General features: G+C 40.1%; 1 protein-coding gene across 2 annotated transcripts in view; it reads right to left on the reverse strand.

The window, feature by feature from the left end:
• WDFY4 (WDFY family member 4) overlaps nt 1-14,123 on the reverse strand; it is a 138,532-nt gene that overhangs the window by 105,047 nt on the left and 19,362 nt on the right. The window contains exons 11-16 of one of the 2 annotated variants that reach the window (XM_086617035.1): nt 12,860-13,452; nt 9,243-9,336; nt 2,761-2,975; nt 1,715-1,827; nt 599-794; nt 248-324 (exon numbers count right to left, since the gene is read on the reverse strand). In XM_086617035.1, the coding sequence (XP_086473161.1) occupies nt 248-324; nt 599-794; nt 1,715-1,827; nt 2,761-2,975; nt 9,243-9,336; nt 12,860-13,452 (1,288 nt within the window). Of the gene's footprint in view, nt 1-247; nt 325-598; nt 804-1,714; nt 1,828-2,760; nt 2,976-9,242; nt 9,337-12,859; nt 13,453-14,123 lie in introns of both variants that reach the window. The other variant, XM_086617034.1, reaches the window with a different exon arrangement.

Below are 14,123 nucleotides of genomic sequence, written 5' to 3' on the forward strand. Positions count from 1 at the left end.
GTTAAGACAGTTTTAAGTTTGTATTGCTAATGTTAATGATATTGTATCACACTATTAAGCTGCATCTGACACTGCATTTTGGTGAGCAGTCTGAGTTGTACAGCTCAGAGTTGGATTGTGACACAGAGACAGAAGTGTATTGGAACACACAGCTTATTTGCTGCCATTTCTTACAAATGTTGAATGTTTTCAGTGGGGCTGAAAAGTCAGTGCTTTCAGAAAGCTGTAGGTGAGTCAAAGTGCTTACCCATGCCAATTCCTCCTGAGACAGACTGCTCTGCACTGGGTCCCATGACAGTGGCCAAGGTAGGGAGGTATAAACACCTACAAAAGCAAGCAGACACCCATACATGAGGAAAGTAAAATCATCCTTGAAAGTCATTACTGACTTAATACCACAGAATCATGGTAGCAAGGCAGAATCTAGGCTATCAGCAATAAGACAATAACAAAACAGTTTGGCAACACTGCTGCAAGGAGGGCAGTGGTAGGGCACAACGATTGACCAAGATGGAGAGACAAATGATTAATTGCTGTGTCCAGAATAAGGGCTTGGAGACTGCAGAGCAGCTAAAGAGAAAAGCAACAGCAGCAATACCCGTATCCTTCCATAGCCATGTCAAACTCCACAAACGATGGAGCCAAAGCAGTGCTGTGGAGCTGGAAGTTTCGAGGTGATGTCATGGAAATGAGACTCATTGCAGTCTGGAGTGCCAATGCCGATCCCTTAGACACCCAAGGAGAGCTGCTGACAGGCACAGTTATCTGAGGGTCAGTTTTATTGTCCATTTCCTCTTCTGAACCTACAAGAACAACATAGTGCCTAACCAGATCAGTGTCTGCACGCTGTTCAAATAACATGTCCTCGGCAGCCTGTAGAAATCCTCAGTAATGCACAAAAATATTGCACTAAAGGAATTTTAAAATGAGAGGCTGGCAGGAGAGATGAGCTTACAGAAGCAACAGCTATGTTTTCTCCCCACACATCTTCAGGCAGCTCCAAGTTTCACCTCTAGTGAAAAAGGTCCCTGACTCATTGGTTCCATTTTTCTTATACACAGACCACTCAATTCTGCCATAACAGAATCGTTTCAACCAGCATGTTGGAGAGGATCTGAAGAGTGACTGCAAAGAACATATGACTCAAATTTTCACCATGCTGTATCACGTGTCTCATTGGCATAAGAATAGTTTAAGCACCCAATACTACTATTGTAGCCTTTCACCTGCAAATTGTGTTAGAAAAAGAGAAAGAACTTAGATGGAAAATGGCCTGTATAAGCAAGGCAGACTACTAGGATATCCTACGGATTACGAAAAGCAGCACTCTTTATTCATGTCTTTATTCTATTTCTAGCTATAAACCACAGGGAAAACATACTTTAAATCCAAGAGACACTCCCCTTGGTTTGCGGAATATGATTAGTATTTTTATAGATAGCTTCCATGTCTGATCAGCAAAGTCTGAGTCTGTATCAGCATCTGGCTTCAGCACATGTATTATAATTTGATCTCTGCTGGTCATTAGATCATGTCTCAGTGTTGGTCAGATACCACCCAATCTGGGCAATACCCAGTCTAAAACATCCAGACATATCCCACCTTCATTGTGATGGTCTTGGAGCAACCTGCTCCAACAGCAATTTCCTGTCATTACAGAGACATCTATAACGCAGCCAGTGTGTCAGCAACATGCTGTTCATTGCTTGCTTACCTTCATTCCAAGCTGCATTAGTTGAATGACTTCCCTGACATGAAAGGGCCTTGGTCTTGTTAGTGCTGGGCCTAGAAGGCAGTGGTAGAGAACCTCCCAACCAAAGAAATTGCCTAACATGGAAAAAAAAAAAAAAAAAGAGAGAGAAAAAAATAAAGAAGAAAGCAACAAAAAAAAGGAAAACAATTAAGCCAGACACTGGAGTCATAGAAACCATTCAAATACAGTTCAGCCCTCTGGACATCAGGCTCTCTTGTTGGATACCAAATTTTAAAGGCATCCCAAATAAAAGATAAGGAATGTTTTTCACTGTATCATCACAAATATTTGTTTTGGTTCACTCTTATCCTTTCAAGGTTTTCCTGTTGAAAAAAATCAAAAGGTTTATTTTCTTCAGCAATACTTTTGAATACTATTAATTTTCCAGAAAAAAATGCTATGGTAGGTTGTGTTTTTTTTTTTGAGGGGGGGTGGTTGTGGGTTTTTTTTAAGAAATTCTGTTCTATTTTTGAGTAAAATAAATTCAATCTTCCACTGCATATCCCACTTCATTTGCACTCTGATCTCTACTAGGTACTGTCATGCCTAGCATTTGTTAGCATTAAAGAAGAAAGTACATCCTCAAAGTAGAAACAACAGAGCCTGAGAAACAAGACTATACTTTTATTTCTGCATCTGTCATTCACATGGATCCAAGATAAGAGAAAGTAACTTTTACTCTTCAGGAAACAGCATCTCCATATGAATACCAGGAGAGAATAACCCTAGTTATTTTGCAATTACATAATTAGTTACTATTCATAAATGGCTTTACAACCCCTTCAGAGATGATGCAGCAGAACACTACAGAGTCATACCATCTTCAGTAACTCATTTAAGCATACACCTTGTGATTGGTATGTAAGTAGCATTAACTGAGACTGGAAACAAAAGACTGAGAGCCTTGCTGAATTAGAGCACTACATGAAGTATCCAATTGTTACACAAGCTTTGCAAAAAATTTGCACCACTACAGCAAATTGATTCCACTAGATACAATCTGATACCTTAACACATTGGGCTCAATAGCCTGTGATGCAAGCTTCTCAAATACTCTAGTGAGGGGCAGATGCAGTGGATGGCTTTCATTGTGGAAGGCATCCTGACAGGAAGTAAGGATGGTGCTCAGCAAGCCAGATCCACACATCACCTGGCGACTCTTCTCTGTCTTCACCAGGGACTGGATATGATCAACCACAGCACATTGGATTTCCTGTGAAAGCTGAGATAGACACAGAAGTGAAGTCAGTGGGCTGGAAATAAAAATGTATGTGGTGACAATTGATTTTTTTTTTTTTCAATTGCAATTGTCAAATCTCTGGGTGTAAAAATCTGGCCCAGAAAAGAAGCCTTTAAGGCCAGAGGCTCAAGTGCAACTGCATGGCTGTTCTATAAAGCTCTGCACTCGAATAGTGTGTGCATATCCATCTGAGTAGCTGCTCAGCCACACAGTTGAGCTTTCCTGCCACAACAGTGTAGTAGTGAAGGACGTGAACAATCGTCTCCCATTCACAAGAAGGGACCACCGCCAAGGGTAGGTTATTAGACATAACCTCTAAGACTAACACAGTAACTCAGAATATATTTAACAACAAGCATGTGGAGAGTCATATTGACATGATCTACTCTTTATTCTAAAAGCACTGTTTTTAAACAAAACAGCATCTAGCAATATGATGAAACACTTAACTTTAAACACATCTCTACATGTTTGGTTGAATTGAAGCTTTACTTCATTATTCCTTCTTAATGGCCTTAAAGAAGTGTCTCAGTTCTCATAGATTATCTTTAGAACAATTTGTTCCCAATTAGGAATGGAGCCTACTCCATTGACCTAAGTAGATTTCACACAAAAGTAACTGTGCATCATATATTTAAACACAAAAATTACAAAGATGGAATGTTGCCTACTCCCAAGAGATCTTTGACTTTCTTATATGCTTTTCTAGGAAATATTTATGCAAACTTTTAAAGAAAAGGACAACAATGATGGTAGACATGCAGATTAGGACATTGGGATTTGATTTTATAACATGAATGAGAAGCCACTTCACTAGATTCAGAGTAAACTAGCTTATTAAATGTAAAGAGGAATTCAGCTCTTTTGCATTCAAACCAAACTCAAAACCAGTACAGGACAAATTCAAAGCCAACAAGCAATTTGTTTCCAAAGCACTCAGCAAACAAAAGCCCCAACTGCAATACTTAGATGATAATACTAGCACATTCGATGCAACATACATACTGTTTTTGTAAACTCAGTTGCGATTTTTGATACCTGAAGGGCAAGATCTTTCGATAACATTTTCTTCTCTCTAAATACTGTTCATTACCAGTGACACAAATTTCACTGTGCATCTCATTATTCACAGAAATCATCCACCAGACTGGACTACACTAGTCTTCAGAGATGCATTTATTGCTACAGTGTACCAAAGCCACAGTTAAAACATTTTTGGATTTTTTAATTACTATTTTACTCCGGTTTTGACTGGATGTAGGAAACTGGATGTATAAAATCACATGAAAACAGAGGACACAGGTCTTGACTGAGTGAAACTGCTGGTTTACTCCAAAATAAATCCAATGAAAGCATAATGGCATACAAAAAAATTGATTGTCTTCATTAGCTTAGTAGCTTTGTCAATACCAGTATTGCCTTGTTTTGAATAAAATGTGCTGTTTTCATGGATCTTTGTTCCAGTAAAATGACATTTTAGTGGAAATATAAATGGTGGCCAGGAAATCAGGCCATAAGTTTCTATATGCATGGATCGATTTTCCTAACACATACTGCTTGCACCATGAATCAAGGTATTGAAGGCGCATTTAGAGTGTAGCTGGGCTCACAGCACTGCCTCAGATTAGAGTTTTAAGGGCAAAATGTCACCCAGTAATTTGCCCAATTTGTTTAATAGTTCCCAGATTCTTGCTCCTAAGGGCCCACAGTTTCAAAACTTGGTAGCTGAATTTAATTCACTGTTATTCGTCTGCAAAATTATTATCCTATGTTTAAGATGAGCAAGAACGTTGAAACTTTGGCAGTGTGGGTTCATTTCAAAAGGATGTAGTTTTCTTAGGCTTAAGAACAATACAGCAATAATTCTGTGTGTAATCGTGAAAAGCAACCTTACTTTTCAATCTCAGGAGCACCTCTCACTTGAAAAGCTTGCAGCCCTTCATAAAACATTAGATTTAACTTCCTAACATACCACAGAGATTCAGTTTTACTAATGAAGAAATCAAAGCATTGAAAGTAGCACTTTCAAAAAGTTCCAAGCAACCCAGGATTTTACATCATGCTTTCAAAAGAAAAGGTAGATACACATCAGCTTAAAACCCATTGTCTGTAGAGAGTTTGAGTCACTTCTATTTTCTTAAAATATTATAAAAAAAATCATAAATTTATCACAGCTCAAATTCCTGATAAATAGCTGCCAGTTGCCAGCACATTCCTATTCTATCACAATATTTTGCTGATTAATTCTCACCCACCGACCTTAACAAGCAAAACTTACTTTGCTGACAGTATGTATAGCTGGTTTTACAGAATTACAGAATAACTTAAGTTCACACACTCCTTGTAAGTATACAGGGCAAAAAGCACTATGAACTGAATAAACTGTTACTACTTTTCCAAAAACATGACCCAGATAGGGCCTAATTAAAAGCCTCACATAAATTATATCACCTCCATCAGGCTTTTCACATTTCCCCTTGGTACAGCTTCTGTGTAAGAGAAGCTACAGAGCTTTCCTTATATGAATACTGGGCTACTATTGCCTTCTAGAGAAAAAATACTAGCAAATCTTGACCATGTGAAGCTAAGCAACAAAATCTGTTCACAACGTAAAGAATCTTTTGTTAATTCTGGTGGTCTGACAGACCTCTTGCTCACCAAATTACATTTAGCTGCAGTATTTTTCTCCCCCACAGTATTAGCTGAATGCAGTGTCTCCTTCTCATTTTTCTAAGCTACTGTGCAGTGCTATAATATGATGTTCCTCAGACACCTGAGAAGAAGGCAAAGCTGTCTCTCTGTGCCACCTTATAAATGATACGATTGCATGAAAAACAAGACAAAGTAGAAAATGATCTTCAGTATAGTTAGCCAGGGATTCTTGGCAGTGTTTCTATCGCTTCAATCCAGGGTACATTACTAAGATTTTCATGCAACTTCAGAGACACTGGCTGCTTTTTAAGGAGAAAGTGAATAGCAAGAGAAACAGGACAAATAAAAGGGCAGGCTGTGGGGTTATAAGCACTGGATGAAAATTGCTTGGTCTGTATAAACAGTGAAAACTTCAGAAGCTGGTTGATCAATGAACAAACAAAATTCTTACTAAAAGCCCAGAAATAACCTTGGAAAAGAACATGCAGCCAGGTTGTGCATTCTCTTAAAAAAAACAAAAGTTGTGCTGTAATCCGAACACACTCAGCAAAAAAAAAAATCCCCTAGGAGACAAGGCTGGAGCAAAGCCTGCAGGAAAGTGCTCAGGGGAAAGAGCTGACCTTCAGCTACCAGCCCAGGCTGGAGGACCCACTGCCAGGGTTTTTCTAGTCTCCTTCCTTCTACCAGAGTTCTGGTCTGTTCTTTCCTTTCTCCCAAAGCCTTGACTGCACAACCCAAAGGATAATGAAGCTCTGACCAAATATCCGAAGAATTTCCTCGTGCAGATAAAGCAGTGCAGTAATGTAGGAATTCACTGTGATATTAACAGTTACATTAGCAGTGGTATTAGTAATATATGTCTGAAAGCAGACAAATCTCGAATGTCACACAGTCTAGCCATGTCACAGACCTTTTCGGTTTATAAAGGATTTATGTTTTTAAGGAGCACAAGTACTTGGAAAGTGTTATGCTGTTAATATCTGCAGTGCAAACAACTAGCTTAGGCTAAATTTAAAACAGGGATAAAGATCTTTTAAAAAGGTGCAAAGTCCTTATTGATGCACAATGTTTTAGTTTTACAACAGTGAATATGACAGCAGTCCATCATAGGAGAGACATAGATAAAAATAGAGAGGGCAAATCCAGCTGTGGAAGCAATAATATTATTTAACAAAAGTACAGATAATTTACATAATGAATCATGTAAGGATTTTTTTGTCCATGCTCTCAAGAAACCCGTCAGAATGATGACAGAGAACTGAACCATGCTTTGATTCTCTTCTCAGAAGTTTTCTTCCCCTTACCCAGCCTTGTCAGATCTAGGAGATCTCCTTATCTGACATTGCAAACAGAAAAGATCTGGCATGACACTGGAGTCTGAGAAGCCAGAGTTCCAAAACACCAGACAAGGATGAGATATGCCTGAGAGGAAATTGTGACTATCCTGAGCCACATATCTAAAGTGGATGTTAACCTGGCTCACTTGCACTTAGTTTTTGAAACGTGAAAATTGTATCTTTTATCACTGAATGGGCAGCATATTAATAAAAGGAAAATCCACTTTGTATTTGGTCAAACTGTATGCAGTTTGATGAGAACTGGCTTAGTACCAATCCTAGGCATGAACACGAGCAATATCCTCTAAATACAGTTTACTGACTCAAATACTATCTCTTGGGGTAGTTTAAGGCTTTTAAGCAAATTTTCATATCCATATGACATTCAACTGATTTTTGATCATACCTAGGAATGGCAGTAATATACAAACACAAATCTATTCTCCTCAGCTTTTAATTGTTATTCTAGACAGTGAGAAGAAATGGTTGAAGTGCAAGATCACCTGTTTTACTGTCTGCTACTGTTCTTTCCACGCTGTCAGGCTCAACATTGCTTCAGTCCATCACTGCTTGAGTCTGACAAAGGTCACTGAGAAGCAGCAAATTTGGCAGGAAGTGGATATTGTCTTTTAGAGTCCGAATCAAAGTACTTTAATTTTATTGAGTTCCATTAATGTTTCTGTAAAAGCAGTGCTTTCTCATCACCATTTCTGTGAAAGCAAAGGATTTGTACATGACCTGAACTGATTCCAAAGATTTTTGCAGATTACTCCTGAACACCTGGGCCTAAAAGATCTGTCAGAGCACTAAAACAAGCAGAAAGAGGTATGTTACTGTCTGTTCTTTACCATTGCTCATAAAATGTACTGTTTGACTCAGTCTTAAACTCAGAGCAAGAAGCCACTTCAGATTTTTGAATGAAAGTCTGTAGTAAAAAAGCTCCATCTACAAAGAAATTATTTGATCTCTCATATAGCTGTCAAACACTGTTGCACTAAAACAAAGAACAGTACCCTGTTTGGGACAGAATATATCTATTTGAAGGGAAATTCCTTCAGTTATTCTACCAAGTAGCTCCCTTTCACTAGCCATTGAGGTCCACCCAGGTCTGACTCCCATGTTCCAGGTGGAATCTCATTGCACAAGGGTTCGTGCAGTGGTATATGTTATGATTAAAGGTCCTGAAGTCCAGCCTTTTGGTCACTACCTGGCAGCATCAGTAAGCTGCCCAAGCTACGGGACATGACGTTCCACTCATTGTCTCAATCACTTTTAAACTGAATTAGCCAGAAAAACTCTATTTTTCCTGTATCATTTTTGTGGGTCATTTGATGAAAAACTCTGCAGGATGCATGTCAACTCCTTGCCAGAGACTGACAAGAGCAATGTTAAAAAACATTAGCAGTAATAATTTCTTGTTGACTAAGGAAGCAGGAGTGAGAAAGGAAGAAAAGACAAACACACTTACATAACTGAAATCGCTGGAATTTGTGCTCTAGCCCTTCATATTTTTAAAAACACTGCCATCTACCGAGGGTCCAAGAGGCTTTCTCTCTCATATAGCTCAGTCCTAGAGCCAGCTCGGATAGTTTCTTAATGACACTCTCTCTCATCCAATCAACCGTTCCACTTGTTTTTCAGAATTAATTACTGTAATTAACAAAATTTCACTAGCTGCTGGCTTGGTTCCGCTACACAGACTTGAGATGTGCCAGCAGTTAGTTACACTCCCATCTTCCCTAGCTCTGGAAGATCAATCTGGTTTTATTTCAATCCCTCCGTATGTACTTTAACTATATTCAAGTATTTTAGACCAGATAGCAGATACAATATAGGCAACATACTTATTTAGAGTGGGCGTGTGTATCAAAAGTTTGACAAAGCAAAGCAGATTCTAAGCTGCATTGAAAGTTTATGGATTGTTAGGCCTAAAGAACCAGACAGACTGTTCTGGTTGCTACGTCCATTAGCAATATTTTGGACAATTTTCCAGGGACTTTTAAACTTGTGCCTTTGCAGTAAGTATTCTGGGACCAAGATCTATGCATTGCATCAGACAGGTATAGAAACACTTCAGCAAACTGACAGCCAGAGAGCCTTTGTTGTTCTTGTATCTGTTGAGTCAGCAAAATTTGTACTGTTCCTCCTGCCAGTGTTCTAGGTAAATTTTACTACTTCCGCATCTGCAAATTCTTGGACATAAAGCTACAGAAAAGTAGCAGACGCTGTTTAGATGGCATTTTGATATGTTCAGACTCACCTGAGAATGTCCCTCTTTGTACAGCTTTGGCAGCAACCTCACCATAACACAGACAGCACCTGGATGTACAATGACACAGTCTCTCTTTTCCCACCTGTAGGAAAAAGATGCATAAGACATCATAATTATCACTAACAACAGCAAAGATGGTCCAACAATGTTCCAGCAGAGTACAGCATTAAATCCTCCTAGCAGCAACCAGGCTCAGCATTTGAAACAACACTAGCCACCTGAAACAGCTGGAAGTCTCCTTAGAGTAACAAAGGCAGGACATAACCTGCTCATGAGCTCACATTTCAGGGACCTGCACATTCAAAGACGTGCAGCAGCCTCTTGAAACAAACTTTGCCTTTGAAGGTACTTGCAGTACAGAGAACAGACAACCAGAGGGATCTCTCCGATTCATCGGCTCAGAACTAATGTTGTATTTTCTCTTTTCAAGCATCAGAGTTACCACAGAGAAGATCTGCTTATGCCATGATGCAGGCTAGAGGTCGGATATATATCTGACATGAAGCCACAGCATAGCAGTAACTCTAGTTTAGGCACTGCAGGCTCGTCATGTTCATAGTATAATCAGCATTTCTGGGTACATCTCCGAACCAGTGTTACGATCAGAAACATCTGTTCCAAATACATCTCGTGAGAAAAGCAAAGGCAACATCTAACAGCCATAATTAGACTGAAAAAAATAAAGCACAGTATGCTTTATGGACTGTATAAAACAAAGGGTACAAGTAAAAGAGTGAGCATAAAACCAAACTTTTAAGAAGGACCTAAAGGAGGGTAAAAAGGCTGTAAACGTCAGCCACTTCGAAACAGGCTCCTCTGATGCATCAGAGCAGCAAGTAAGGTAGAGAACACTGCCACATAGTGGCAAATAGTTCTTAATGCACCCTCAAAAAAAGATACTTGAAAGAAATTGCTTATTTGCAATACTTCCTGTGTAATGAATCGAAATCAGATGGGGCATAAATACTTATTGCAGCAGTGGCTCCAGTGTGGACACATACACCTGTGACTATGACATGAGTATGGGTGAGTTTTTAAAGTGTCAAACAAGAAAAAAGTACACACTGAAAATATACTCTCCTCTTATCTCCCCCCAAAAGCCCTAATCAACACTAGAATCAGTAAGATCAAAATTTCAGTCTGTTCTACTATGGCTGTGCTTCCCAGGGCAAGACCATTTTTAGCCTAAGCCACTCTATTCAAGAACTGACTTCCCGAACTTTTAATTCAGTTCAAACTTCCATCTCTAGCACTGTAAAATTACATTACCAGGCAGTGGGTCCAGTTCTCCTTACACATAGCAGTCTTCCTAAAGACTTGGGCACTGAAGAAATATGGTTCTTTCTTTGAGAAAGAACCTCAAAGTTTTCCTTTCATACAGAGAATTTTTTTATAACCCATAAGACATGTACTAAAGGAAAAATGTGAGCTAACAAAATGTAAATATCAGAAGAAAATAACAGAAAGTGATCCTTTAAAAAAATAAAATCACAAAATGGTTAAGATATTGCCATAATTATAAGATGATGTTTTTTTATTTTTGAGCACTGCCTGGCAGGTTTAGAACTCTCCAGGGCTGTTAAAAAGGAAAAACAAAGAAGGAAAATCCGGAGTCCCTGACAAGCATCAAACTACATCTCAACTTCCCTGCCAGCACTGCACACTCATACTCCTCTAGGAATATCATATAAGCCTTATCTCCAGTCTTCTCTGTGGTTTTCCAAGAGACCCTCATTTTCTGGCTTGTCTTAGTACAAAAGCTGTATCCATGTACCAGCTCTTCACTCCTGCAAGTGTCTCACCTCTTGCACTCCTGCCTCAGGGCTATCCACTCAGCCCCCTGATTCCACTCCATCTACCCCACCAGTATCATGATGTGAATCCCAAATCTGCTCTGCACTGGCTTCTACTTGAAAACAATACACTTAAGAGGGTTTGGGGACAAAACGAGATGCCACAAAGAACCTGAAGACCCATTAGCACAGTGAGTCTGTGGTAACAGCAGCCATTCTGCTAGAGTGGGCACCAAGAGGGACTTCCCTCCCAAAGAGAGATCAGCCTCAGTTAACACAGCTTGCAGCAAGCTATCTCTAATCACCAGGAGTGAAAGGAAAGACAGAGATCCCATCTGTCACAGAAGGTATCTCAAACATTAACACAGGAGCAGGAACATGGAGGGCTGTTTTTCGTATGAGAATGAAAGGGTCACTTCCCCTGTGGCCCAATAGCTTGCAGCACCATTGACCACAGAATAGTGTAAGGGACTAGAGTAGTATCCAGTTAAAAGGATTTTCCTGTGTCTCAGTCATAGGGTCCTGTGGGATCACCTTTCCCCCTGTTCGAGGATGTTAAATACATGTTGCAGGATGAGGCATCACAAGCCACTTACACCAGCTGCACTCAGGTTCCTCCTTTCAAGCTGCATAGCCCCATGGTGAAGCCTTCTTCAGGAGGAAGTGTGAGTATGGAGTACAGCTAAGAGGAAGCTGCATCAGGGGAACCAGAAGCTTGCAGGAACTCTGGGAACTTGATTTCTTATTTTTATTTTCAGAAAATTTACTGCTGGAAAAGGATATAGACTGTGTGGCCTGAAGATTGACAGTTTCCCAGTAAATGTTCCTCTGCTGTGTTTGCATATGCTTGTCCTGGACACGCTCCAGACACCTCTAGCTAACCTGGCTTCCTTTTGTGCCTTCACATGCCAGAACCAAAGCCAAACTGTCCCAAACCAGACATAGTGAACTGAATGGATCCCAATTTACATTATTAACTCCTCCACAAGCAGTATTCTTTCAGCTACTGCATAGCCTCACAGCTCAGCAGGTAACACAGCACAAGGACCTAGGAAGCCTTGCTTTATGCTTCAGATCCAGTAACTTGAGAAAGACAAGCAGAAGACAGAGTCATATCCGAGCACTGCCACTGATCTAACTCTCTCTTAACCTCCCTGAGCCTCTTTTACACACATACTTGATTCACAGCTGACAGCTTTGCTGATTTCTGGTGTAGTCTTTCCTTCCTGCAAAGGATATATATTTTCATATAATCCTTCATTATAGGAGGCAGACAGTATTACTAGTCCTTTTCCATTTTTCTCTATTTCTGCTATATGAGTAAATGAAAGTGTGTGTTTGTACACATGTACCTGGACACACATGCATGGGGACCACTTAAAATAACCTAAAATAGTTTTTATTTTTAATGTATCAGGTGACTGGAAACAGCTTTCCACATAATTGAGAAAGTAAAAATTGACCAGGGCACATGCAAGCAGAGACTAAATGTGGGTTTCAAGTCCCAACAACCCTTTTCCTTAGAGCTCAGTCCTGCTCCCCCACTGCATGCCGCAGAAATTTGAGCACAAACTCTGTAACTCTCAGGGTTGTGTGTCCCACTGCTCCACTGAACACTTATGCCCCAACGTTTCCCATCATTTACTTTTCAAAAAGAGGTGATTTCTGCTGTCTGGAGGCCTGGGAGTTGGGACTGAGGCACTGATTTTTTTGTTCTAGACAGGTTACATCACACCTTACCTCAATTTACTACCACATAAAGAGCAGATACCAGTCTTACTATTGTATTTCCTGTAGTAAATAAAGACTTACTTCTCTTCAGGACTCCCCCATAGCCTATAGGCAGAGATAGGTAATTTGTTGCCTGGTCTTTCTTCTTGACCTTGGGGTCCCTCCTGATCATCTCTTGATGCCTCTCCCATCTCTGGCTTTCTCTCCTTAAAGTAGCTCTCTAGATGGAGGGTTCCTTTGACCATATGATCAAGAAAATTCAGAATCCATATGCAGTTCTTTAGCCACATTGGAAAAGGTTCAGAAGAGCAGAAAGCTGCATCCAAGAATTCTGCAAATGTCCTTGTCTTCTCAAGGCTCAGAGGGATTTGCCGTTCCCCTTGTGTCCAGAAACATCCAAGTGACTCAAGATCCTCTGCCATCTTCTCAAACAGACCGTTCCTCTGGAAGAAGTTGCTGTTAACAGGGTCCAGGTGCAGGGCTGCTGTTATCCCCTGAAGCGTGTAGAAAACAAGCTCCAATATGCAGTTCTGTCCAACTGCTGCCCACAGCCCAGATGGAGGATCCTGCAATGCACCTTCCATGTCTGAGAGAAGGGATAAGAGTCCATTGAATCCACTGCAGGTTCTGAAAGCTGAATGGCTCTTGGGACTCTCCAGTATCCTCAGGAGTGACTATAAACATTGGGAAGAAAAAAGACAAGAGAAGCACTTAAACCAAGGGACAAAGAAGCTTTAGAGTATTTTAAATTTCCAAGTTTTTACCAAAATTTTTTCATTGACATTGCACTCTGAAGAAAAAAGTTGATTAAAGGTCACCACTGCACAACTTTTCTTCTCCTCCCTTCCCCCATATACCCAGTAAGTCAAACCACCAAGATTTGAATGCATCCTCAGGAGCAACCCATGAAGTCAGCCTGACAGGTAGGGAATAGTGCTCATAGAAATAAGCAAAGAAAACAAATTTTCTGCCATTACATATCCTAGCCAGTTTGGCCAGAGATAGTTTCAGACCTTTGGCTATTTTTTCACCAGTCTTCTCAGACTCTCTCAAGAAATCTGCCTCTGCCCTAAATAAATGAAAGTAGAGATTCAATTGTAAATAACCTCATACAGAAATGGAGAGGAAGGCACAGCTCTCTATAGGCAAGTCTTCCTACAGCCCTGAATACACAAGGAGCCACACTAGACTTTTGCTCATATGACTGAGTAGACTCTTGCCAAAAAAGCAGTGACACAGGACAGCCCAAAGAATACTGTAAGCAGCAGGCTCTCCTCATGAAGAAAAGCAATAATAATTCCCTTTCTCAACAGAGGTATTTTTAAAGTTTGCACAACACTTTGGA

This window comes from Tauraco erythrolophus, chromosome 9, assembly GCF_009769465.1.
Source record: "Tauraco erythrolophus isolate bTauEry1 chromosome 9, bTauEry1.pri, whole genome shotgun sequence".
Lineage (NCBI taxonomy): Eukaryota > Metazoa > Chordata > Aves > Musophagiformes > Musophagidae > Tauraco > Tauraco erythrolophus.